General features: G+C 35.7%; 1 protein-coding gene across 1 annotated transcript in view; it reads left to right on the top strand.

Annotated features, from left to right (window-relative positions):
* Nucleotides 1-25,135, top strand: part of RabGGTa (Rab geranylgeranyltransferase subunit alpha) — a 141,537-nt gene that overhangs the window by 102,186 nt on the left and 14,216 nt on the right. The window contains exons 9-10 of the mRNA XM_090378331.1: nt 1,113-1,267; nt 22,682-22,770. Of these exons, the coding sequence (XP_090234457.1) occupies nt 1,113-1,267; nt 22,682-22,770 (244 nt within the window). The remainder of the gene's footprint in view (nt 1-1,112; nt 1,268-22,681; nt 22,771-25,135) is intronic.

Raw genomic sequence — 25,135 nt, 5'->3', positions numbered from 1 at the left:
TGTGATGAAAAAAGTGAGAAATTTCATCTGCAGCAGTACCTCCATGAAACCGTGAAATTCCCTTGTAGCCAAATGAATGGTGTTGGTAGAGGAGTTGGATGACTTTATTTTTTGAGTGGAAATATGAATGCTAATGCTTACATACAGGTTTTGGGGACTCATTTGCTGCCAACAATCAGGGATCAATTCCATAATGTGAATAACTGCATTTTCCAAGACGACCCTGCACCTTGCAAAAAAAGTAAGTGCTTTTAATATTTTTATTAAATAATCATTTGGTTGTCATTTTCCAGCAATTAAAATCAAATATAATTTGTAGGTCAAAGATTATTTGCAGCAGCATAATATTATAATATTACGTGTCTAAAGTGGCCTGCTAACCTTAACCCAGTTGAAAACTTTCCTTGCAATAATTTTTCCCATATAATGGGAAAAATTATTGCAAGGAAAGAGCCCTTCAAGATGCATATGTCTGGCACCATGAGCTTGAACTGTCTTACATCAAATCTCTGATTTGAAGCATAGTGGACTGATGGCTGTACTATGCTTCAAATCAGAGATATGCAAATATTAATATTTATTTCAACTATTACCTACTATAAAATGCATTATTACAAAATCATTAGATGCTATGCAAACTATAATGCCTTGTTCATTTTAAATATCATTGGTTAAGTTCTTTTATTTCATAGTTCCTGATCGGAAGAAGGAATTCAATATACAATGTTTTTTTTAAGATAAGTGGAATTACAGTGTTTTTTTTAAGATAAGTGTAATTAGCATAAAAATATGTATGAAAAGTGAGTTTTCACATTTTGTTATGATGTAATATTTATTCTTTCAGTACTCAAATATTGTAATATTTAACAGCTATTGACATTTCAATAGCTGTTAAATAGAAAAGCAATAAAATTCGACACATTGAATTTGCCATAGTGTGAAGTATTTTTTGTCTCCCTTTAGCTTTATGCTATCTATATTTATGCTATGCTATCTATAATACCTACTGTATATTGGATTTAAATTTCACTGAGTTCATATGAACTTCTAATGTTGCATACTTCATTTTTCCATAATCTCTACATTGTATACAGAATTCATTTTATTTTTAGACTTGTTCTTTATCAAAAGACTTCTTTCATCAAGAACAAACCAATAATGTCACTGTAACTTTGAAATCAGAAGAATCAGTTTGTTCTTTAAATTGCATTATTGTGGATGAGGAATCATGGATATGGAAAGTTCGTAATTATGGTGAGTTATTTAGGTAAGTTGCTTCAACATTGTTTATTAATTTAACTTGATTTTGTAAAATAATAAGAGCAGTTTACCTCAATATAGTACGTAGAACACTTCCGTATGATACTCTCCAGAAATTAAAATGAAAAAATCTAAAAACTTACATTAGAGTAACAAATAATTAAAAATCAATTTAACACAATTAAAAATAAGAAAATTAATTAAAAGAATTTAAACAAAAAAATTGCAAAACGATTTTCCTTCCTGAAGCTGACAATGCTTTTCGACTGTATGTCATGATCACAAGAATTAAAATTACCAAATATGGTTGTGCATGAAATTTAAATAGGGATTATTAGTCTTTGCGCATGTGCTAAAAGCCCGTGAATCAGAGATCAGATACGGCCAACGAACATTAACAGAATTTTCATGTAATTTAATTTCTACGGTTTCTGCAATTAATAGTCGCGTATAATTAAGTTGGACACTAAGTATTTTGGCCTCGTTAAATAAAAAAGTATGTTTTTTGTTAATGGTGTGAAAGGCTAATTCTGACGCTGCTGAACAAGAAGCACAAACTGAGGCCGCATGTTGATTAACACAAATATTCAAAGGAAAATGTGTTGAACCCTGGTAAGACAAGTCGCAATCACTGCAAGAAATGTTGTATACCAGGTTATTAATTTGTGTTGCGAATGAAAGAAAGACTGAGCGATTTTGTTCAGTATAGTGTGTAATTTCCGTATTGGCCTGGCCACAATTTTAAATTCGGTAACTTTTAAGCTGTTTGTGCCACTGTTCAACATATGGGACAGAAATAAAGTATTTTTTGATATTACTATTGTTGGTTGGTGTAGTATTTTGTATCCTATCCTTAGCTTGTACCCTAATTTGGTTTATTGTAGCAAGGGGATAACCCCTGTTTAAGAATCTGCTGGTTAATATTTGTATTTCTGAGTCCAAAGCAGATTCCGTCGTTGAATATTTATAGGCATTAAGAAATTGATTAAAGATAATCGATCTTTTGTAGGTGAATGGGTGATAGCTATTATAATGAAGAAGCATACCGGTGTTTGTAGGTTTTCGATAGATGCTAAATTGTATTTTATTCGAGTCCCGGGTAAGCGTGAAATTTAGAAAGTTTAATGACTTTGTATCCGTATCCTCCCTTTCCATTGTAAATTTGAGTCTAGAATGAATATTATTGAATGAATGTAAAATGTCTTGGATAGTACTACTATCAGTAATAACTAGAACATTGTCTAAATACCTCCCATAGTATGTGATACAGGGTCGAAAAGGCGTCAAATATATATGCTCAATCGATGGGAGATAGATCTCTGATATTAAGCTGCACAGGCTCAATCCCATTGGCAAACCAAAAATTTGTTTGTACACTGTCTCAAAAGGTGATATAGTTGGCCTCAACTAACAGTTTAATTAAGTGAAAATTTCCTTAATAGGAAGTTTCGTATAATTAATCGGTATCGAGTTATTATTTAACATATCCCAAATAATATCTAATGTGTATTCAACGTTTACATTCGTAGATAATGAGGTAACATCTAGTGAGAATAATTGTCATTGTTGCTAAGTCTACAGTCCTTAAGGTTATTAAATAATGTATCATAGTTCTTAATCCCAAATTGTATCGCCTGTCTAAAGGGTTTTATAATGCTATATACATGTGTGACCAAGTATGAAAATGCCGAGTTTCTGCAGGAAACAATAGGCTGAATAGGAAATCAAGGCTTGTGTAATTTTACCTGACCGAAAAGTGCAGGAATACTGTATGTTCTGGCTTTCAATTCCTTTAACTGAGCCATAGTAATGTAGTCGTTTTTTCGATACGTGGTTAATGTTTTTTTGTATTGATTGACTAAATTGGTAAATAGTGCCGGGTCTACTTCAAGATAAGTGGAGATATCTGAAATAACTGATTATAACTTATTAATATAATCAGATTTATAGAGTATTACCACTGTATCTCCTTTATCTTCCTTCTGTATAATAATGTCTTTATTTTCCCAAAGTTCACGTAAAGCTGACCTGTCATGTGTGTTCAATTTAGGAAGTCGCTTGGTTAATTCGCTGAATAAATAAATCCTTTTGTAGAACATTACAAAGTCCAAATTCAATATCAATTATGCACTGTTTTTTAGGTAGTTTTCGAGGTGGTAAATTATAATTTAATCCTTTGGATAAAAGTGAAATCTGGTCCTGCGATAGCTTGTTTGGTTTTTAGGAGCATTAGTAATAAGGCCATATTGCTCCGGGGATATGTTGTGGTCATTCCCTCACCTTTCTGCATCCTCTATTTGGTGGTCATGGGCTCGAACCCCAGTCTAATCAAGAAGTGTGTGCTATGCACTGCTGCTCCTGCCTACTTGGCTACGGAGGCGGCAACCTCCTGCGATAGCATATATGAGTAAAGGTTTGTAACCTGTTGATATGTCAGTTCATTGAATGCCAGGTGAGGGGGTGTTCACGAACTAGGTGTGGTAGCACGTTGTGTGTATGTGGAGGGGGTCAGCCCACTTGTATGCACTTGGTCGCAAGTCCATGACAATGTATTAGAACTCGTATGAACAGGTCTTGACCCTCCCGATAATGTTTGTAATTTGTTAACATGTCCGTTTTTTATCTAAATTTTTATCTAATATATAATCAAGCAGTATTAACTAAACTTTGTCACTTTGGAAGCCTGTAGACAAAGCAATTAAGTACACATTTATGTGGAAATGAAAGGCATTGTGGAGAATTTCTGAAAATTGTTACATTTTAGTTATGATGTACTGATCAAATTGGTGTTTACAGCACAAAACACTGGATCTTGAGTTGGTTGAACTGGGAAAGTAATAAATAACCAGAAAGTTTTTGAATTAAAATAAATTTCTTGGACCGTGTGTGTGTGTGTGTGTGTGTGTGTGTGTGTGTGTGTGTGTGTGTGTGTGTGTGTGTGTGTGTGTGTGTGTGTGTGTGTGTGTGTATTAAAATGCTTTTGGTCATATTGTGTTTGTATTGGCATATATCAGTGACCCACTAACTTCACACAGGAATCTTTCAAAAGTAAACATCTATTTTTGAGAGGGGGGGGAATGAAACATCTGATATATTCATCAGTGTCATACAATCTGTTATGCATAGCTGCCAGCTCTCTAGATTTACAATGGAGAATCAGTCTTTTTTACTTGATTTAAACATTCTCCACATCACCATCAATGGTACCGTTTGTTGGTGACAAAGTGTTTCTCCATTTTTTTTCAAAAACTTGTTTTTTTTTACAATTTTTTCTTTTCACAAATTCCTACTTATTTTTGTTAACAAATTGGCTGTCAGGTGTGCTGTGGTAGTCTACATTGCAAATTAGAAACATTGTTCTCCACTATGTGTAATCATTTCATAGTACTTGGCATATTATCGAAGTTAATTGTATTTCAGTAAGATGCTAAAGAAATACAAATTGAAATTTCAGAAGATATGTATGCAATATTTTCCATATATTGTAAAAATCTGTAAGAGGAAGCATGTTTGCCTTTTATGCTATATGCAGATGCGATTTTTCAATTTCAAGTGGTGGGAAACACTGTGTAATCAGACAAAGACCTGGGGGTAATTGTGCAGTTAGATATGAAGTTTGCTGAGCAGTACAGATGGGCTGCCAGGACAGGTCGTGGAGCCTTGTCAATGATATATATGAATTTTGCTAGCAGGGACAGAGAGGTGATTATCCTGTTGTACAAGGCAATGGTCAGGCCACACCTTGAGTACTGTGTACAAGTCTGGAGGCCTCAATTTAGGAAGGATGTAGAGTTGCTAGAACAAGTACAAAGAAGGGCAACAAGATTGGTGAGGAGAACAAAGGGGTGCTCTTACCAGGAAAGGCATAAGTTCTGCAAATTGCAGTGCCTGGAGAGTTAGGCACCTGTGAGGTGATCTGATTGAGGTGTATAAGGCCTTGAATGGGTTGAGTAAGCTGAATGCTGATGGGATTCTTCCTCTTGCTCAGATTAAGAACCTGAGGGGGCATAGATTCAAATTGAGGAAAGACAGTTGTAGAATAGGTGTGCGGAAATTTTCCTTTAGCCAGCGGGTAATTGATTGGTGGAACAGACTCCCATTTTTTGTTGTGGAAGTTGATAGCCTAAATAAATTTAAGGCTGAGCTGGACAGGCATTTGCAATGAATGGATGGGTAAAATGGGAGTTTTTTTTTATTTTTTTTTGCTGATGCTGTATAAGCTTACTTTCTTGCATCGTATGCCTCTGCTAATACTAATCTGCAAACATATAACCAAATTAGGACAGCATGAAGTGCATATAGATAGAAATGCAAAAATAGATTTAGCATTTCATAGTGCACGTCGGGTTACATATCATCCGAGTTTCTTGCAATGACCGACTAACTGGCTAAAAAATGAATAGCAAATGCTTAGAAAACGGTACTCACCTTGTATAAATCTGCAATAAAATATTTTTGGTAGATGGTGGTTAAATTTAGGTTGGAAGAAGCATTAAAAAGAACTAAGGCGGGGAATGGGGTGAAAATATTTTAAACAGATTTTAAAATGAGCACAAGGAAGTAGAAATGCAGATCGCCAATCCTTGGTTGTCATAAAGAGGTTAAAAAACGTAAATGAAAAAAAAAAGAGAGAGGACTGGTGGTGCCAATAGTCGTTACGAGGGACTTTCGTGAGTAAACTGCCATCAGTTGGCAAATGGAAGAAAAGTGAGTGCGTGTTGTATTTAAAGTTATCTAAACTCCCATGATGCTCTTTTTGACACGTGGGAACTTTAGCCGCATGAGGTTCCAAGCCGGTGAAAGGTTGAAGGGAAGTTTAGCGTTAATAATGTTGAGATCAGAATGGTGTCGGTACCATTCGATGGTGAGGGCTTCATATTGAAGAATTCTGTAGCTCGATCTAAGTTTAATAATTGTGATGGCAGAGTAAACAAGGGGGGTGTGGTTGTGGGTTTGAGCATGGGTTGTTAACTCAGTGCAGGATTGACTTGTCTTGAAACTTCTGAAGTGGTAGTATGCGTGGGTATTGGAAGTTGTGGAGGAACCGAATTTGGTGGTAGTGCTGCCGATGTAACAGGTGTTGCAGTTTGGTTGGCATTTTATGAGATATATTAAGTTATTGAGATCATTGATGGGATATTTGTGTGTATCTTTGTAAGAATTAAATAGGGAACCTAGTTTATTGTAAGTGGAGAAGGTGAGGGAGATGTCGGTATCTTTGAATGTACGTCGGAATTGTGCTGCGAGTTCACTATGGTAAGGGAGAACTATGCGAGTATTTGTCTTGTGACTGTGTCTGGTGGGGTTATTAATACTGTTTTTAACGGTGGATATTGTGTGTTGGATGAGTTGAGGGGGATAGCTCCTGGCTATGAATTTATCAGTAAGGTATTGAAGTTCATTGTGTAGATCGTTTTGTGAAGAGGTGAATTTGATAGCGTTGTAGATTTGGTTGTGTAGGACGGCTTTTTTGGTACTAAGCGGATGATGTGAAGTGAAATGTAGATATTTACCGGTGTGCGTATTTTTTCTGAAAATCTTGGTATTTAAATTTGTGTCTGATGTATAAATAGTAAGATTAAGAAAATTAATCAATCTGGTTATCCGTTGCGATTTCGAGGGCAAGGTTTAGCCTGTCACGTATTGTATTGAATTTTTAAAAAAAGATTGTCTATGGTTGTTCTGTTGCCTATTATTAGGATATCATTGGCATAGCGGATATATAATTTAATTTCAGAGGGGAAAGCTTGTAAAATTTGGTTTTCAATAGTGGCGAGATAAATTTCAGAAAGGGGGGCAGAAATGCCTAAACCCATTGGTAAACCAAATGTTTGTCGATAAATTTTATTGTTGAATCTAAAATATCTAGCGTCTAGTAAAAGAGTGGTAAGTTCAAGGATGTGGTCAACTGAAAGAGAGGTACGTTTCGTTAAAGTGTCATCAGCTGTTAGAAGTACCCGTAATGCTTGTAGGGTGAAAGGGATATGCACATTAGTGTATAGGGATATGACGTCAAAAGAAGCTAATACGTCTTCGTCGGATATGGTGGTGTTGCTGATTTTTTGGAATGCTTGGTTGGTATTATTAATTTTGAATGTAGAGAATCGAGTGAGCGGGGATATAATTTTGACAAGGAAGGTGAATTAGCAAAAGCTGATTTACTAAAAGAAACGATAGGTCTTAGTGGGTGGCCAGGTTTGTGTAACTTGGTTATTCTGAACATGTGGGGCAGAATGTTGTTGCGAATACCTATCTGTTGTAATGTAAAGAGGTTGATTTCTTTGTTCTGTCTGAGTTTTCTGAGAATTGTATCAAGCTTATTTTTAAGTTTTGTAATGTTGTGGTTGCTGTCATTTGTATATGTATCTTGGTCGGCTAAAATTAACTCCATTTTTTCTGTGTAGGTGTTCTTGTCCAGGATAACGATTGTGTCTCCTTTGTCAGCTTTTTGGATGATGATATTTGGGGTTTTGCTTAGTCTTTGTAAATCCGAGAGTTGTTTTTTTATGTTAGGGAGAGATGTGAGTTTAGAATTTATTATCCTATTAGACTGGTGTATAAGTCGCCACTTATCGGGATGTTGATTGAGTTTAGACTGGAGTTCGATTATACAATCTTTTATTGGATAGTGTTGTTCTTTAATGGCAAAATTGAAGCCAAATTCTAGGCCGGAGAGTTCGGAAGGGGTGAAGGATTTTGAGGAGAGGTTAACAGTGGAGATTTTTGGGGGGTTTTGGATGTGAGTGTGTTCCATTTTTTGGTGTGTTTTTGTGCTATGTGTTGGATGGTGGTGTTGATATGTATATTGTTGTAGTTAATATATTCAATCCAGGCGTCCGGTGGCATGTTTCTTTTGAGAAAGAATCGTAATTGGTTTATACAGTTTAAAAGTTGGTGTTTTTTGTTAAATCTTTTCTTAAGTTCTTTACATATGATCGCGATAGACATGCGGTGTATGATATGTGAGTATTGGCTTCCTAAAAACGGAACGCACATTGGCTTCCTAAAAACGGAAGTTACTAAACGCGAATCCATGCGTTGGACTAACACATTCAAAAAAAAGAAGAGTATTATCAAACTGAATGACGGGCGACAGGGAATTGAGATTCCACTATTTCGATAGAACTGCAAGATTGCTAAATGAATCGAACATTGATATCCTAGCTGAAGATATCAGTATCAAAAAAGAATTGCAAAGTTTTTACAATCAGGTAATTAGAAAATGAGAATAAATGATTAATTTAATAATAATAATAAAAAATATGTATATATTAACTATAAATATTTCATTAAACAAAGAAAATAAAAAATAAATATAATAATAAGAAATAATACAAAAAAAAATAGATAACTATAATAACCTTTTTCAAGTCAAACAAGTTAAAAAATAGATAACTATAATAACCTTTGACAAGTCTATTTAAAGAAGAGGTTAGAAGCAGTGAGAGAAGCCATATGAGCACTTCTCAGAATTGCCAAATTGAAAAGTGCAAGTAAAAGTGCTAGTAAACAATCACTAGTGAGTGCCACTGATTTATATCCAATTCCAGTCCAATTCATGATCAAAATGAAATTTTGAATAAAGACAAATTTAGAAGTTCCCCAAGAAAAAGAAGTCTGAATTGTAAACTTCCAGTGAAAACAAATCTAAACAGGCCAAGCAAGCTGATAATTGTAGGCATGTTATCCTCGCTTGTGCAGAAAGTCTGTTCATTTTTCTCTTTTTGGCTTGATAAAGCAATTTGCTTGTTTCTTTTAAATGTTTTGCTAATATTTGAAAATCCAAAAATAACTCTTCAATCCAATGTGCCTCACATCTGTGTACTGAAGTCATTACTCCTAGATATTGAAGAATATTATGGTTATGTCCAAATTTATTTTATCAACAGTTTTCAAATCTATTTTTTAAGTTGATTGCCATAGCAGACTAAGTAAGATAGATGATTCTGACTCAGTCATAGACATTTCTACTGCCAAGGTTGTGGAGCATCTAAAACAGGAGGAGAAGATTCTGTCCTTTTTTTTTTTTTGTTCACTGAGGGAATACTTTATTGCTGTATGTGACTACACGGTGCACAAGTTCCCATTGAAATTTGTTCTTTTGAATGCTGAGGTAGTTCATATTTCATCATTTGGCAATGCATAATTTTCAAATTTGAAATATTTTGTGGACAAATTTTCTAAACTTATCAGTGTCATTTAAGATAAAGAAATAGATGGAACAATAGATATTTTGAAAAATTAGTTCTGTCAATTTCAGTGTGAAAACATACCAGACATTATATTTCAAGCTTCCTTAAGCACTTGATAGTTGCCCAACTAAGGACCAGTGTACATCAACTCTTTCTTCTTTCTTAATAAATTACTCAATCATGCTGGGCATTTTAACAATTATAGCAATGCTAAGTATGAGAGAATCCAGGTTAGAAAAACAAAAACTGAGTTATCTTCTCTTTCTGGTGAAGCTATGGAAATGCTCTTGACAGTCAAGTCTGGCAGGGCCATTGTTATGAACTGACAAACAACTTGCATTTTATCAACATAAAATAAAATAAAATTAAATTAAAGGAGACACTTCAGACATACAGAGTATTGGTTAAAACATTCAGCATTGAATATGCAACAGCAAAACAAAATTAAAGAGGTTTGTTATAAAAAAATAAACAAAAAAAAAAAAAAAAAAAAAAAAGAAAAATAGACAATATGTTTAATCTTCTAAGCAGTTTGCATTTAATATCATTTGACAATTTGGCCACAGTAGCCCTTGTGCCAAGATAAACATACCGATACACATAGACATATACCAATACAATAAAATATACACACATCAATGCAATACAAATAAATATGCCATAAACAAACTATATGACTAGTTACAATAGGAGCAAAGAAGTACCTTGGTTGTGTTGGATACAATTTCAGTTCTTGCATCATATGCCTCTACTAATGCTAACAAAGTACAGTATTGTACCATAAAAAGCACTGATTGACAGTAAGCAGCTCCATATGCATGGCATGTCATTTCATAGTAGTTGGATAAAACTTTGAATCACTGTGTTGATTCAGTGAATGAACAATACAATAAAATATATATATATACACCAATGCAATACAATAAATATACCATAAACAAAGTACAGTATTGTACCATAAAAAGCACTGTAACAGTAAGCAGCTCCATATGCATGGCATTTAATTTATAGTAGTTGGATAAAATTTTAAACCAATGTGTTGATTCAGTGAATGAACAATATAAAATATACATACACCAATGCAATACAATAAATATGCCATAAACAAAGTACAGTATTGTACCATAAAAAGCACTGTGACAGTAAGCAGCTCCATATGCATGGCATTTAATTTATAGTAGTTGGATAAAATTTTGAATCACTGTGTTGATTTGGTGAATGAACACAGTGGTGAATTATTTTTCGTATTGCTTTTACATATATTTTGGTATATAATGTGTTAATGTTTCTCTAAGTAACTTTTTACCATTTCATTGTTTTATACTGATTTACCCTTCTATAATAGTTTTTAATGACAGTGTTGAAGCATAGAGTATAGACCTCTCCCAATAGACTCACTTGACACAAGTGGCAGCAGTGGCATTCACAGTGATTACTAAAAGAGTCAGGATCTGTTGCATGGTTGAGGAGCTTAAATATTCTAGTTTTGAAAGTGGTGCTTTCAATTTTTCTTTTACAAATATCAGTCAGTTGAATAACATATTTACATGTAGCAGGAAAAAAAGTTTAAATATTCAAATGAAAATTCAGGAATGCAGTTGTTGATTTTTACCATCGATTGAAGTGATTACCAGACACAAAAGCTTACAGAATTATTTTAATTATACTGTTAGAAATAGTTGGGAACCCCTGGAATTCCATTGAAAGTTTGACAGCTGTATTGTAATGAGACAGTGAGTACATAAATGAATGTGAAATGTTTTTTTAAAAGTAACAGTTTTCTTTTCTGGTACCAAGCATTAAATTATATTAAATTAAAAATGGAATAAGATGATCTATAACAAATATCATTCAAAAAATATTACTATTGCAGTTATGAATGTGAAATTTTACATTTGAAGTATTGATAGTACTAGTGATTTTCTGAAAAAAAAATTAATGAGAAATATTGATGTATGGCCACATCTTCATTAGAGTTATTAAATACAGTAAACTCTTTTACTGTATTTAATAACTGCCCAGCATCCTCAAGGATTGAGATATGTTGGATTTTAAAATTTTCTGAATTTTAAATAAGTATACCTAGTGGCTGAGCAGTTTTGGAGAAGCACATTTCAGTGAATAGTAAGCACCAACAAATGAATACTTATTTTCATCTATAAACATTTAAAATGACTAATAGGTAGTGAGTACTAGTGGTTAAAAATATAAATAACAGCTCAGTTTGTTAAATGTAAACAAATGACAATAAACAAAGTCTTAACAAGTGATTGACACTTGTTAATCTGACACTTAACAGCGGCCAATGTGCCATTAAACACAAAATCAATCAGTCAATAAACAGTTGCTAACCAACTAATCTGACAGTTGCTAACCAACCAACTTAGCAACTGTCAGATTAGCAATGCATGTACTTTAGAGAAAAAATACTTTTACAATGGAGAATAAGAAAAATTACCCATTCTTCTTGAGGAATAATTATTACAACAAGGCAATTGTTATCAGTTCCCATAATATTTTGATTTTAATAATGTACTTCAGTTCATTCAGTTTCTTACACATTATAACAAAGAAAGCCAAGTTTCATTTTTTGCTGACATTTTAATTATAGCAGTGCAAAAAATAACAGGTAACTCAAAGTCACTGTCTAGGCCTTCTCTTCCATACCATTAGCATGGAGTGGGAAGCCAAGTGAAGGGACTTTGAGATGCCTGATTTCCTCCCTGCTTTAGCCGTGCACTGACAAACTATATGACTAGTTACAATAGGAGCAAAGAAGTACCTTGGTTGTGTTGGAATTAAATCTATTGTTTGTGTGCAGCAGCAAGGCACTGTTTATAGAAAGATTAGTCACATATTTAATGAAGCATGCATTTTCCAGTTGTATCTACTCTGGAGCCTCTCTCTTTGCTCTCAGCTGTCTTAAAATAACATCAGTCATCAGCTCATGAAAGTGCTGTATGATCAGCAGTCACGTAGCTGTAATTTGTAAGAGCAGTTCACACTAAGTTACAAAGTTTGCTAAATAAAAGATAGCACTAAAAGGGAGAAATTATAAAATGTTTACAAGACTACCTTGTTTTTTCACCTGTTTTTGCAGTGAGAAGTATTTAAACTGCACTGACAATGCAGTGGTCTTAATTCTTACATCAGAACTAACATTGCTTTTGTAATGTGCTACCCTGGTATTGCACTACTTTTATACAGATGGCCTCACCAAAAGGTTAATTGTTTAAAAACATGAGAGTGCTATGATAATCTGTTTTAGGGCTAACTGGTCCTTCATCAGATGGCAGCTGATTTCTTGTTGCAAAATTCAGACAATACAGATACCTTTAGCTATATTATAACACAAACTCTGATTTTGTATACCACATGGCAGCTCACATCGAACAACTTCTTTTCAACTGTTTTGTCTGCATGTTGTCATGACAAACCATTTTTACTATCTGATGAGGGATTATTTGGTCTTGAACAGGTTGTCATAGCAGTCTCATCTTTTAAACAAATGCTGAAACCTTCTGTTTGAAAGAAATGCAATACCATAGCAACTCCATTGCAAAGTCAAGTTTGTTCTATTGTGAGAATTAAAACCATTGCATTGCATTGTCTGTGCAGTTAAACTGTTTTTAAAGGACCAGATATAAGTAGTACTGCAGGCATTTTATAAAGAGAGAAATGTCACCCTTTTTTGCATGGATTCTTAAAGAAAAATGTGGTCATTGATACAAGTGCTAGATTGCTTTCCTAATATTTCCAGATTTCAAAATTATATTTTTAAGGGAAAACACTATCACCATGTGAAATTAAAAATTTTAGTTTGAGACCTTAAAGAGGTGCAAATTTTAAAATAACCAATTTATCAGTCCTACTGATTTTAAAGGTTTATAGTATACAATACAAGTCAAACTAATAATTGAAATTCTGCATAAAATTACATGAAAAATTCTTTCATGCAATTTTAAATTGATAAAACTTTCTTTAAAAAGAATTCTTTAAATTGATAAAATTATATAAATATTTCAGATATGTACTTTGTTGAACAAATTTCTGAAAGTGTACTGAGATCCATCCATGTAAAGACTGCATACATTCTCAGCTAACCTCTTTTGTAGATAATATTTTATCAACACCTGGGCATTTGTAATCCCCACCCTTGCATGCCTGGTTTGCAGGATATACACTGGTGTGCAAAACTTAAGGACCAGTCAGGTTTTAACTTGTAGCTTCTCATAGGAGTGGCCTGGATATGGGAAAAGCATACCAAAGGAACCTCGTGAGGTACAGAAATGATGATGGAAACGACACTGACACAACAATGGAAATAAAACGGTACAGAGGGACTTTATTGAAAAATGGCAACATGGCACTGGCTGCCATGATAGAGATGCACCACTTCCAAAGATGGAACAAAGGGAAGAGGTAGCTCTCAGTAGATATGGCCACCCTTAATGTTGATGCAGGCTTTGCACCACCTGTCCATACTTAGAACAACGTTGTTGATAAGTTCTTGCGGTAACATCGTCCATTCCTCTGTCAGCACCATCTTCAGCTGGTGAACATTTTCTGGTGGGTTTGGACGTGCCGCTAGGCGTCTCCCCAGAGTGACCCATATGTGTTCAATGGGATTTAGATCGGAAGAATGGGCAGACCAATCCATACGAACAATGTCCTCACTTTTCAAAAGCATATGAACAGCTGCAGTGTGGCATTATCATCCATAAACACGAACTCAGGGCCAATGGCACCTTGGAACAGGTGCACATGGGCAAAGATTACCTCAGTACAGTAGCATTCACCGGTTACAGTATCACCTTCCAATATCTGGAGTTGTGTACATCCATCCAAGATAATGCCTTCCCAGACGAGAACACCTCGACCGCCATATCAATCCCTTTCAGTGATGTTTGCAGGGTGATACCGTGTACCAACCTCTCGCCAGATTAGCTAAGACTGAATCTACTCTCATCAGTAAAGGGTACCTTACCCCATTGCGCTGCTGTCCAGTCCTTGTGTTCGATGCACCACTGTAAACGGTGTCTCCGATGGGCAGGTGTTAAAGGGACACAGTGTACTGGCCGTAGAGCAAACAGTCCACCTTTGTGGAGTCACCTGGCCACAGCAAACCGTGATATCCTGCGTCCTGTGCAGCTTGTTTGCAGTGGATCCCACTGTCTGGTGTCGGTCCTTCTTGGCTTGTAGGAGTATATGGCGGTCATCATTGGGCGTTGTTTTTCGTGGACAACCACCACCACCGGTCCTTCGAACAGCTGTACCTGTCGTTCTGAAGGCCGACCACATGAGACGATACTATGGGCAATACCGAACCCTGCAGCCACACTGCTCGCACTTCGACCTTCCTCGAGCTTCCCAATTATTCATTCCCGGGTAGTTATCCAGATGTTGTCTACTGACCATTTCGTTATCTGTAGCACTGTATGAAACCAATTGAATGTCTGTAACAGTCGTGCTCACCATTCGGTAATTTGCACATAACTGCTGAACTGCTGCTTTTATCTGTTTATCTGAGCCCTCTCATCACGATTCAAATTTTTGCATGTGCACCAGCTTTCTACTGAATGGCCACAGTTATGCAAATCACCACAGGCTGTTTCTTTGATTTTGTGGTTGTAACCTTTAGAAATAGTGTTAGTCCTTAAGTTTTGCACACCAGTGTACCTGCAATTATAAAGAAATATATAAAAAAAATTGTATATTTTAGTATTTAAAGTGCTTGAAGGTTTTTTTTTCCACTTAAATATCTTAAATTAAATTTTATAAGTGATAATACACTTATAAACAGAATCTTGTTAATACAAAGTTCAAGGGATATAAATTTTCATGTTTTGTAATAACAAGGTTTGTAGTAATGAGGTCCAAAAGTGTCAAAATTAAATTATTTTTTTTGGTATATACAGGGTGATTCACTACCAGTGCGACAAACTTGCAGGAGGTGTAAGGGGCACAAAGACGAATCGGAATCACATAGCATTGCAGGGTCCGAAATGCCTTCGTCATGTGAGGATGTTAAACGGGAGGTTGCGTGAACAGCGATTCCGCTGGAAGTCCAGCATTTGCGAACCGATTCTCGAGGCAGTAGGATGGACGAGTATTCAGCGTTGAACTGGCCGACATGCACCTCGCGTATGGAGCTGCGGACTGTAACGGGCACGCCGCTCTGCGCTTGTACCAGGAATGTTTCCCGCACAGGCGTGCTCCTCATCATACAATTTTCGCATGCATGCACAGAAGGTTATGTGATACTAGTTGTTTCACGAGAGGCACCATGAATCGAGAGCGAACGACGAGGATGCCAGACAATGAGGAGAATGTCCTACATCTTGAAGAAGGCAATCTGAGTACGAGTACTCAAGTGATAGGCCAACGATTGGATTGGGTATTTCCCAATCCACTGTATGGAGGATACTGTCAACCAACCAAATGAGTTCATACCATCTGCAACGCGTCCAATCATTGGAGCCTGCGGATTATCCACTCCGGAGGACTTTTGCTACTTGGTTTCTTCAACAGAAACGGTTCGCAGATGCTGACTTCCAGCTGTTCACGCAACCTCCCGTTCAACGTCCTCTACTGCATGATGAAGGCATTTCGGACCCTGCAATGCTACGTGATTCCAATTCTTTGTCTTTGTGTCCCCTACACCTCCTGCAAGTTTGTCGCACTGATAGTGAATCACCTTGTATATCTAAGAATAATAAGAAAGAATAATAATAACAAAAATAAATGAAATAATTAAATAAGTTAGATCAGATAAGTTAAATAATAAATAACAAAAGCCTTGTCTAACAATAATAAGAATAATGGTTTTGTTCAGATTTTCTTTTATTGCAAGATAAACTAAGAGAGAAGAAGCAGCATAATTAAAATGAAAGTACAGTATATATGTAATTAGTATCACAAACTAGTAAAAGAAGAATTATAATCATAACATAAAAGGAGACATTCAAATCAAATTTTTAATAAATTAAGCTGACTTAAAGAAGGAATCCAATTTCTTTTGCACAGTTTTTGTCTTATGCATTTTTAACTACAGCACAGGCTATAATGCAGTGTTTCATTATTGTTTCCACAGGTCAACACACTATTATGTTCAATGTAGTTTGGGCATCTTTTTTTTTTAGAAGACAGCATGTGTGCTTCTTCACTTTCATTTCACACCGAGCAAAAGTTTTTGGTAACAAAAACTTCATTTTGTTTGGTGTTCAGCAGCTCCTCCAGTATTGGCATTGCTGAGGTATCAATAACATCATCCACTTTAACAAACTCCTCAAATGCACAAACAAAATTCATATGTTCCTTCAAATCCCTTGTTCCACAAAGTTGCTATCACATTCGTAATTTTCACATTAATAATATTCTCTCCAAAGTCACTCTTTCTGAAGGAGTTGATTATTACACTTGATGAAATACTGTCCCGAGCAATATGATTGCAGATATCACCTAAGATATTCCATTCTATTTTGGCTGTAAATTGTTCCCTCCTGTTTTGCAGAAAAGTACCTTATCAGACAAACTCTGTGATCTCTTGAAGTTATTAATATTGACTTAATCCAGTAATTTTTCCTGTATTGGTTAATTTTTTGTTAAACCCCTAGCATTGTAACTGTTATGGGTTTTGCATCAGGCATCTATTCACCGAATGCAATAAAGATATATATACTAGGAGGCAAAAACAATAGCCATATATTTATCAACTTAAGAGTCCTGGCAGAATATGCTGTGCAATGATCCAGAATTATCAAAATGTTCCTTTTTTCTGAGGCCATTCTTCTGTCCTCTTTTGGTAGACAAGAATGAAAACTTTTTACTGTAAGCTAGCACTTCTATTGACATCATAATCACACGGAAATTGGTTAACTTCTTTAAAACATCTTGGCTTGGAAAATTTGCGAATCACGGGCATAGTTTTGTACTGCCATTTGCATTGCAGCATAACAGAATAGTAATTCTGTTTGCTTAATTTTCCACCATTACAAGACTCCTCAAACAGCAAATATTTTGTTTGTCAGCAAATTATAAAATAAACCCATCTTATCAAGATTAAATTATCCTTTACGCCATATTTTTCAAGAATGGATCTTACAGAGCACAACCAGTCTTTAGCCCTTTCTTTATCAACTGATCTTAGATTTCTAAGAGACTCTTAGAAAACAGGCCTTGTGCATCGGATTGCATATCATCCACGTTTCTTGTGACGACCGACTAACTGGTTAAAATAAATTTATTAAAATAAATAAATGATATATGCATAAGATAAAAGCATTAAAACACAATAAGATAAAAGTGTTAAAATACATAGAAGCTTTCAAGGTGAAGTGCCTCTTCATCAGCTAGTCGGTGAATGGTGTACTTCAGTATATATTGATGGTTACAATAGCAAAAGTCAGCTGGGCATGATCATGTATCATGAGTCTGGTGTCGGTATAACAGAATTACATACACGTGATGACTGCTAGTGCTCATCGCACCGCAATACAGTACATTCTATAATAGGGTGTAAGTGCACTCCTCTTGTGTGATTTCATAGTACTATTATTGTTTAGTGCAGTGCTGCAAGCCATGAGTGCTGGCGGTAATCATGTGAATAGTCGACTTTTTCAATATCCCGTCGGGGATCAAGATTGTGCTGCTCAACCCAATAATGCTTGGCGACTGCGGCATGTTCAAAATTAGCGGTTCACAGAGCCACCTCATGCTCAGAAACCCAGTCTTTCAATCTAACTTACGTTTTTAGGAAGCCAGTGTGTGCAGGCCAATTTACCAATTATGGGTCTGCGCACGCCCCTGGTCATTTGCATAGCACTGCTCACGCTTTATTTTTCCGTGCTTGGATGCACTTTAGTTCGACTGGTGACAGGCAACTGGAGATTTCTAAAATTAGGGCAGAGCTTTCAAATTGCGGCTATCCACCTCATGTTCTAGATAGATGTGAGCTTCAAGCTCATGAATTTGTTATGCAATCTAACCCTCCTCGCGTCAGTGAATTTATCTCTACCGCCTACATCCCCTATTATCCGGGCTATGTGAAACTTCCGGAGAAGAAATTACAGTCTATTATTTCTAAGGTGAAAACACCTGTTCCTCCTTTCCTACGGAGTGTTCCATATACCGCATTACATGTCCGGATTGTGTGTGTGTGGTGGGGGAGTGTTATGCGTAGGTGAGTGTGGTAGAAGATTGAAAGACTGGGCATGAGGTGGCCCTGCAAACCGCTAATTTTGAATGCTCTGCAGTCACTGAGCATTATTGGGTTGAGCAGCACAATCTTGATTCCCGGCTGAATATTGAATTTCGTCAACTATTTACGTGATTACTGCCAGCGCTCATGGCTTGAAGCACTGCACATGGCTACCAATAATAGTACTATGAATTGCACGAGGGGAGTGCACTTAGTCCCTATTATAGAATGTACTGTATTGCAGTGCGATGAGCGCTGGTGGTCATCACATGTACGTAATTCTGTTCTACCGACACCAGACTCGTGATACATGATCATGCTCAGCTGACTTTTGCTATTGTAACCATCAATATATACTGAAGAACACCATTCACCGAACTAGCTGATGAAGAGGCACTTCACCTTGAAAGCTTCTATGTATTTTAACGCTTTTATTATATTATATTTTAACTTATTGTGTTTTAACTCCTTTATCTTATTTTATCTCTGTTTTATCTTATGTATATGTCATTTATTTATTTTAACCAGTTAGTCAGTCGTCGCAAGAAACTTGGATGATCTAGACTCATCACAAACATTTTGCAAAACCAAATTATTTCTGTCCTTAAATCTTTGAAGGCCGCCACCGCTGCATCTGAAGTTGCTAATTCCTTGTTGCTGAGCCTTTTCTCTCAAAACTGGACACATTATTGGAAAATTTGATTTTTTATTGCTGCTCCAGTGTCACACACTTTAAGTTTTTCTTAGTTTTTTGGTATTGTAGATAAAGATGTAGGTAAAGGTATGTTATATTCCTTTGCAATGTCCATTTTGCTTCATTCCATCCTGTCAGCCTCTTGTATAGTTTTATTTTCACGCTTATTTCTCTGTATTTGTTTTATTGTCATAACACTGCTAGATGAGGTTTAATATAGCAAACTTTCAATTGATTTTTATAAGGCAAATTCCAAAAAAACAGCTCTGATAAAAATGGCACAAAATAGTTCATAAGTGTAACTAAAGACTCTAACCCAGCTTAACAATTGCAGCTGACTCTAATGACGTTTTTCAGTGTTATTTAGTCGTAGCTACCATAAGCTAGTTTTGTTTACATAAAAGTAAATTTTAACAAATCAATGCTATATGTCAAGAAACATGGAACCAGTTATCACAGGCAATAATATGTCAACTGTGCAGAACTTTGTATTAAACATACAAAATAACATTATTTCTCACAGGTGAAAATAGACTTTGTAATACATATTAACTGAATTTTGTAATAAACAAATAAGTTTACATAGAAAAGCCTATTCTTTCACAGGGGAATAATATTTGTTTCGTATAAACGAGTATTTTGTATAAACAGAGTTTGCATTAACAAGATTATACTGTAGTTGTACTATAGCCACAGATACCAATGTGCCCAATAAATTCCCAAACAAACAAACAAAACTGTAGTTATTTCTCTTCAAAAAATATATTTTTTAAGAACCACAATGTAATGTCCTTTCCAAATTGTGTCTTAAGAGGTTTTTAAAACTTCATTTTAAAATGTACTACAGTTATTGAGATAGTATTTAAATTTCACAATGATTATAGTAATTTCTGACCATCTGCCACCTACTGGAAGGAGTAGGAATCCCACCATGAGTTTTTCCTGGGTTTTTAGCCTATACATGCAAATTAGCCCATGAACACAATTAAATTTAAAAAAAACCTCCAAACAGCTTCCTCTCATATAGAGCCACAAAATCATCATAAAACTTGTCTCTAAGGATCACTTTGATTTGCAAACCAATCATTAAACTATGATTATGAGGTTTTATTTTTAGAATCCATGTGGAATTGTTGGCCAAAAAAAGTAAGAAATATTCAACAATTGACCGCTATAAGTGCTTAAATATTTGGGATTCTGACAGAGCCCCCACATGACTAAGTTATACATTTTTGCATGACCATTAACTGTAGAATGGTATGTGGACTGTCTTATGACAATCCATAGAGAAAGTAATTGCACAAGGATTAAGGTTCAACAGGTATGGTAATGATGACCAAAATATTTCTGTAAAGCAATTTGACAGTGCATGGCTGCATAAATTTTCATGAAGGTAGTTCCATCATCCTCTTAAAATGATCCATCTAAATTTTCTGATACTTGAAAACATGAATTTAGTGAATTGAAATGCAAAGCATGAGTTGCTTTGTGCTTCAACTCTGACCACTTGGTTATGGTTGTATCGATCCTTGAAGAACAAGATAAACAACAAATATAAAAATGGAGGGCTCTATTTTTCCTATGAAAAAAGGTTTAGTTTATTCTTGTTCAGTTGTCAGGCATACAATATCCCAACATCTATTACAATAACTTGCTAAACAAATTGTTGCAGGCAAGGTTTTTGGATCATTTGTGTAATCTCTCACCTTCAGACAAAAAATTAGGGTTTAATTGTATAGTGAAAATGAAAATTACAATTACATTGTTAATTTTTGATAGAAAAATAGTACCTTCACTTCATTCTTACATTGAGTGAAGAACGTATGATGTTCCATATAAGAACAAAGGGAGAGCACTTTCTACCGATGTAATGTTCTTCACTCATTATTAGAATAACATATTGCAAACAAGCTGTAAATGATAATGTTGCCTATAACAGTGGAGAACTTTGCTTTTTTGAAAGTAGAGAGAGCAACTGGTGAGGCTGTCACGTTAGGCATGTTTTTATGGAACAAAAAATATATATATAAAAAAAAACTTCTTTTGAAATACAGCATTATACGTTTAATACTGAAATTGAAGGTGTTGCATATTTTTTTGTGAGGACCCAGTTATCAACACCGATGATGCAGGTATGTATGGTATACGCATTACTGCCATCATCCATAAATTACAAAAGATGGATAATTTTTTGTCCAGTTTCTTAACACTTATGGGTCCAATCCATCCAGTCCAATTTTCTCTATGAAACAACCCTCTCAAATGGCAAGGAAGCTGTTTTCTCAGATTTATGATCATTCAGTATTGTGTATGGTGTTGAAACACATCATTGTTCCCATAATCCACCACAATCTCAAACAATATCTGCTTACCATTCGGCGACTCCGTAGCCAGGTGGGAAGGAGCAGCAGTGCATAGCACACGCTTCTTGATTAGATCGGGGTTCGAGCCCGTCACCACCAAATATGGAGGATGCGGAAAGGTCAGGGAATGACCACCGCATATCCCGGAGCAATATGGCCTTAGTTGCTAATGCTCCTAAAAACCAAACAACACAACGCTTACCATTCATTGTACCATAACAACTAGCCCAAAATACAAATGTATCACAAGTTCTTTGTACAATCTAATAAGTGTGGGGGTACATATTTTCTTATTATATAGATGTGAAGCAATGCAGTGTTAAATGGGGCACATCATCTGAACTATTGAAACAGCCAGAGAACCACATTGTATACTTGCCATACTCTGTGCCATGCAGTTATATTTGTAGGTATTTGGTTTGAGGAGAATAAAGTTGCAGAATTGGTATAGCCAGTATACACTGCTGACTTCAATCTCATGGAATTTCTTTGGTATTTTTTTATTTTTTTGGTAGTTGTTGGCACATCGGCATCTGTGGCCATAATGCACCTCCCAAGGTTTTTTCAGTACTTTGATCCAAGCCCGAGGTGGGATTCGAACCCGCGACCTTTGGGTTGCTAGGCAGGTACTTTACCCACCCGGCTAGCCCGGTTGGCAATAATAGCAAATGGGCTCGTCGGGGACTTAAACCCAGCACCTCTCGCACCCAAAGCGAGAATCATACCCCTAGACCAACGAGCCACTCTTTGGTATGAACTGGAATACTGAATCACGAGCCACCATGCCCTCTGATTGTGCAGATGATTAAGTATTATTTCCTTCAAAAGTACTGTTGTAAAAACTTTGAAAATGTAGTATATATTAAAAACAATGCAAGTCTTTCATAACAGAAAATGTAAATTCCTGGATGCATTAATAATTTTTTGTTTTATTATCTGCAGTTTAACTCATTTGAATTATCCACACTTTCAGAGCTGGACTAAGTGCAGCAACTTCATCTGTGCTAGAACAGGAATTAGAATCCTGTCAACAATTGTATGAATTGGAATCTGAGAACAAATGTAAGTACAAAGGAGTGATGTGTTAATTATTATTTTCTTATTTTTTGTTTATTTTAAAAATATTCTGTATTTTCATTATGTTGGCTTACCAAGAGTTCAGAGTATGCCTCCATTTATACAGCAGTGCCTCGATTAACACATTTGTTCTGTACAACTCATGTAACAGTTTTTTTTCTGGATACCAATATGGAAAGAGGTTGAATAAAGCCTTTGATAATGCATTTTTAAAACATTTCATCTTTTTTTTCACGGTGTTTATTTTGATTATTTGAGAATTTCTGAATTCATAAACCAGTTAATTAATGCTAGCATATTTGCAAATGCTGTGTAATAATATTTGTTTCAATCAATATGTTCATCAATGCCAGTTTACTAACTTGTTTCTGCCATCATGTATTGACAGATAGAGTTAAGGGGAAGGCTGGGGAACCTTCAGCTGTTCCAAGACCATATTGATTGGATATTCAAATTGCATAGTGTATTGCTTTGGTCATGTGGGTTGAAAAGTGAAAATATGTATGTTTAGAGCTGTTAAGAAAGAAGAGGGTGTTATGTCTTACCACCTGTTCAATAAGTTTACCTCAGCTGTGGTGTCAGTATTTCTATATATGGGGCTGTCTTCCATTTGGGTGATCTTACTGCTACTATGTGTACTACAACAACCTCAATTTATTATTTTTAACTAACTTAACAACTTTCCCACATGTTATTCCATTGTCTGTCTTCTACACGATAAAGCTTTTTATATCAGATATATCCTGTAGGTGATAGATTTCTAGATACATATGAGTAGGCAGAAATAAATCAACCACAGATAGTCAAAAAAGGTATGGGATATTGCTGTAATTCACTTATTATAGCAATTATTAATTATTCACTTAAGAATATTTTCAATTATTTTGATTTAATGGTGTACCCAGAGGGTGGTGGGGCTTTATTCCCAATCCCCAAGACATTTTGTTTTATATCATATACAGTGGCGGACAAAAAAACTGCATCACCTTAAAAAAAGTAACATTTGTAGTGAAACGTATAAGATGTTATTTGATTACACTTGTTTTGTTTGTCGCAAAGCAAAGGTATTGCATCAGCCACTTCTATAAATACGGCTTTGGAAGGTGTACATGCTCATTAGTATCCTGTTTTGCGGAGGTGTAAGCATGGCCCCCATATGTTCAGTTGACACCAAGAAAAAAAAGTGTATCTGTTGCTCTGTCCTAGGAAGGGCTTTCTACGCATGCTATCCCTGATAAAATAAGCTGCCACCAGTCGATAATATCCCGGGTGCTGAAGTTAAAGTATGAAACCGGTGATGGGAAGAGAAGACCTGGACCAGGCCATAAGAGAGTGACTACGTCTTCCCAAGATCGATATTTGAAATGGCTGTGCTAGTGCTCCTGATCTAAAACTGGACTTTGAGGTGGCCTCTGGTGTTGAAACAAGTGCACGAATTATCCAAAGATGGCATTTGGAATGTGGTCTGCATTCAAGAAGAAGCCTTTGTTTACCCAATAAATGAGGAAGAAGCAACTTGCTTGGGTTAAAACGCATGTTTCATAGACAAAAGAGCAATGGGACACCGTCATCTTTTCTGACAAATTGAAATTCAACCTGCATGGCTCGGATGGGAAGCGATACATCAAAAGACGAAAATCAGAGGCATTCCATCCTGACTGCATAACACCAACTGTAAAGTTCCCTGCTGGTCAGGTGGTCTGGGGTTGCATAACAAGCAAAGGGGTGGGGCAAATTAAGTTTATTAATGGAATGGTGAATGCAGAAACCTACACTGCTATCTTGGAGGAGTGAACTGAAACCTGTTATTAGGGATCACCATACAGACATCCAAAACTGCATTTTTCAACATGACTCAGCACCTTCCCACACAGCAAAATTGGTAAATTTTATGCTGTTTAGATTGATGAGTTTGTCTTCTTGTCTCACAAGGCTTTAAATATACACCAATGTTTTCCCTCATTTTTCTCCCTTAATATGCAATCATCCTCAGAAATGCTGGCATTACAGTGTTGTACTGGCCTGCAACAAGCCAGATTTGAATCCTATTGAAAATTGGTGGTACATAACATCATCTAAAATTGCTCAGAAGCAGCTAACAAGTAAGCTTCTGCTGCAGGAGAGCATTGTAAGGGTGTGGTATCACGAAATTGGAGAACTGTACATAAAGAAGTTGATCAACTCTATGCATGATCGCTGCAAGGCTGTAATTGCAGCTCGACAAAATATTGAGGACTTATTTTGCTGATTTACAGTACATAATACTATCATGTTAACTTGTCATTTCAGTTTGTACACATAAATGCAATAAAATGTATGTTTGGTTGTCATGATTTCTCATATTTCCATT

This window comes from Mastigoproctus giganteus, chromosome 7 (assembly GCF_048544385.1).
Source record: "Mastigoproctus giganteus isolate SK-2022 chromosome 7, ASM4854438v1, whole genome shotgun sequence".
Lineage (NCBI taxonomy): Eukaryota > Metazoa > Arthropoda > Arachnida > Uropygi > Thelyphonidae > Mastigoproctus > Mastigoproctus giganteus.
Note: the sequence above shows the minus strand (reverse complement) of the source record. Positions and strands in the feature narration are given on the sequence as shown.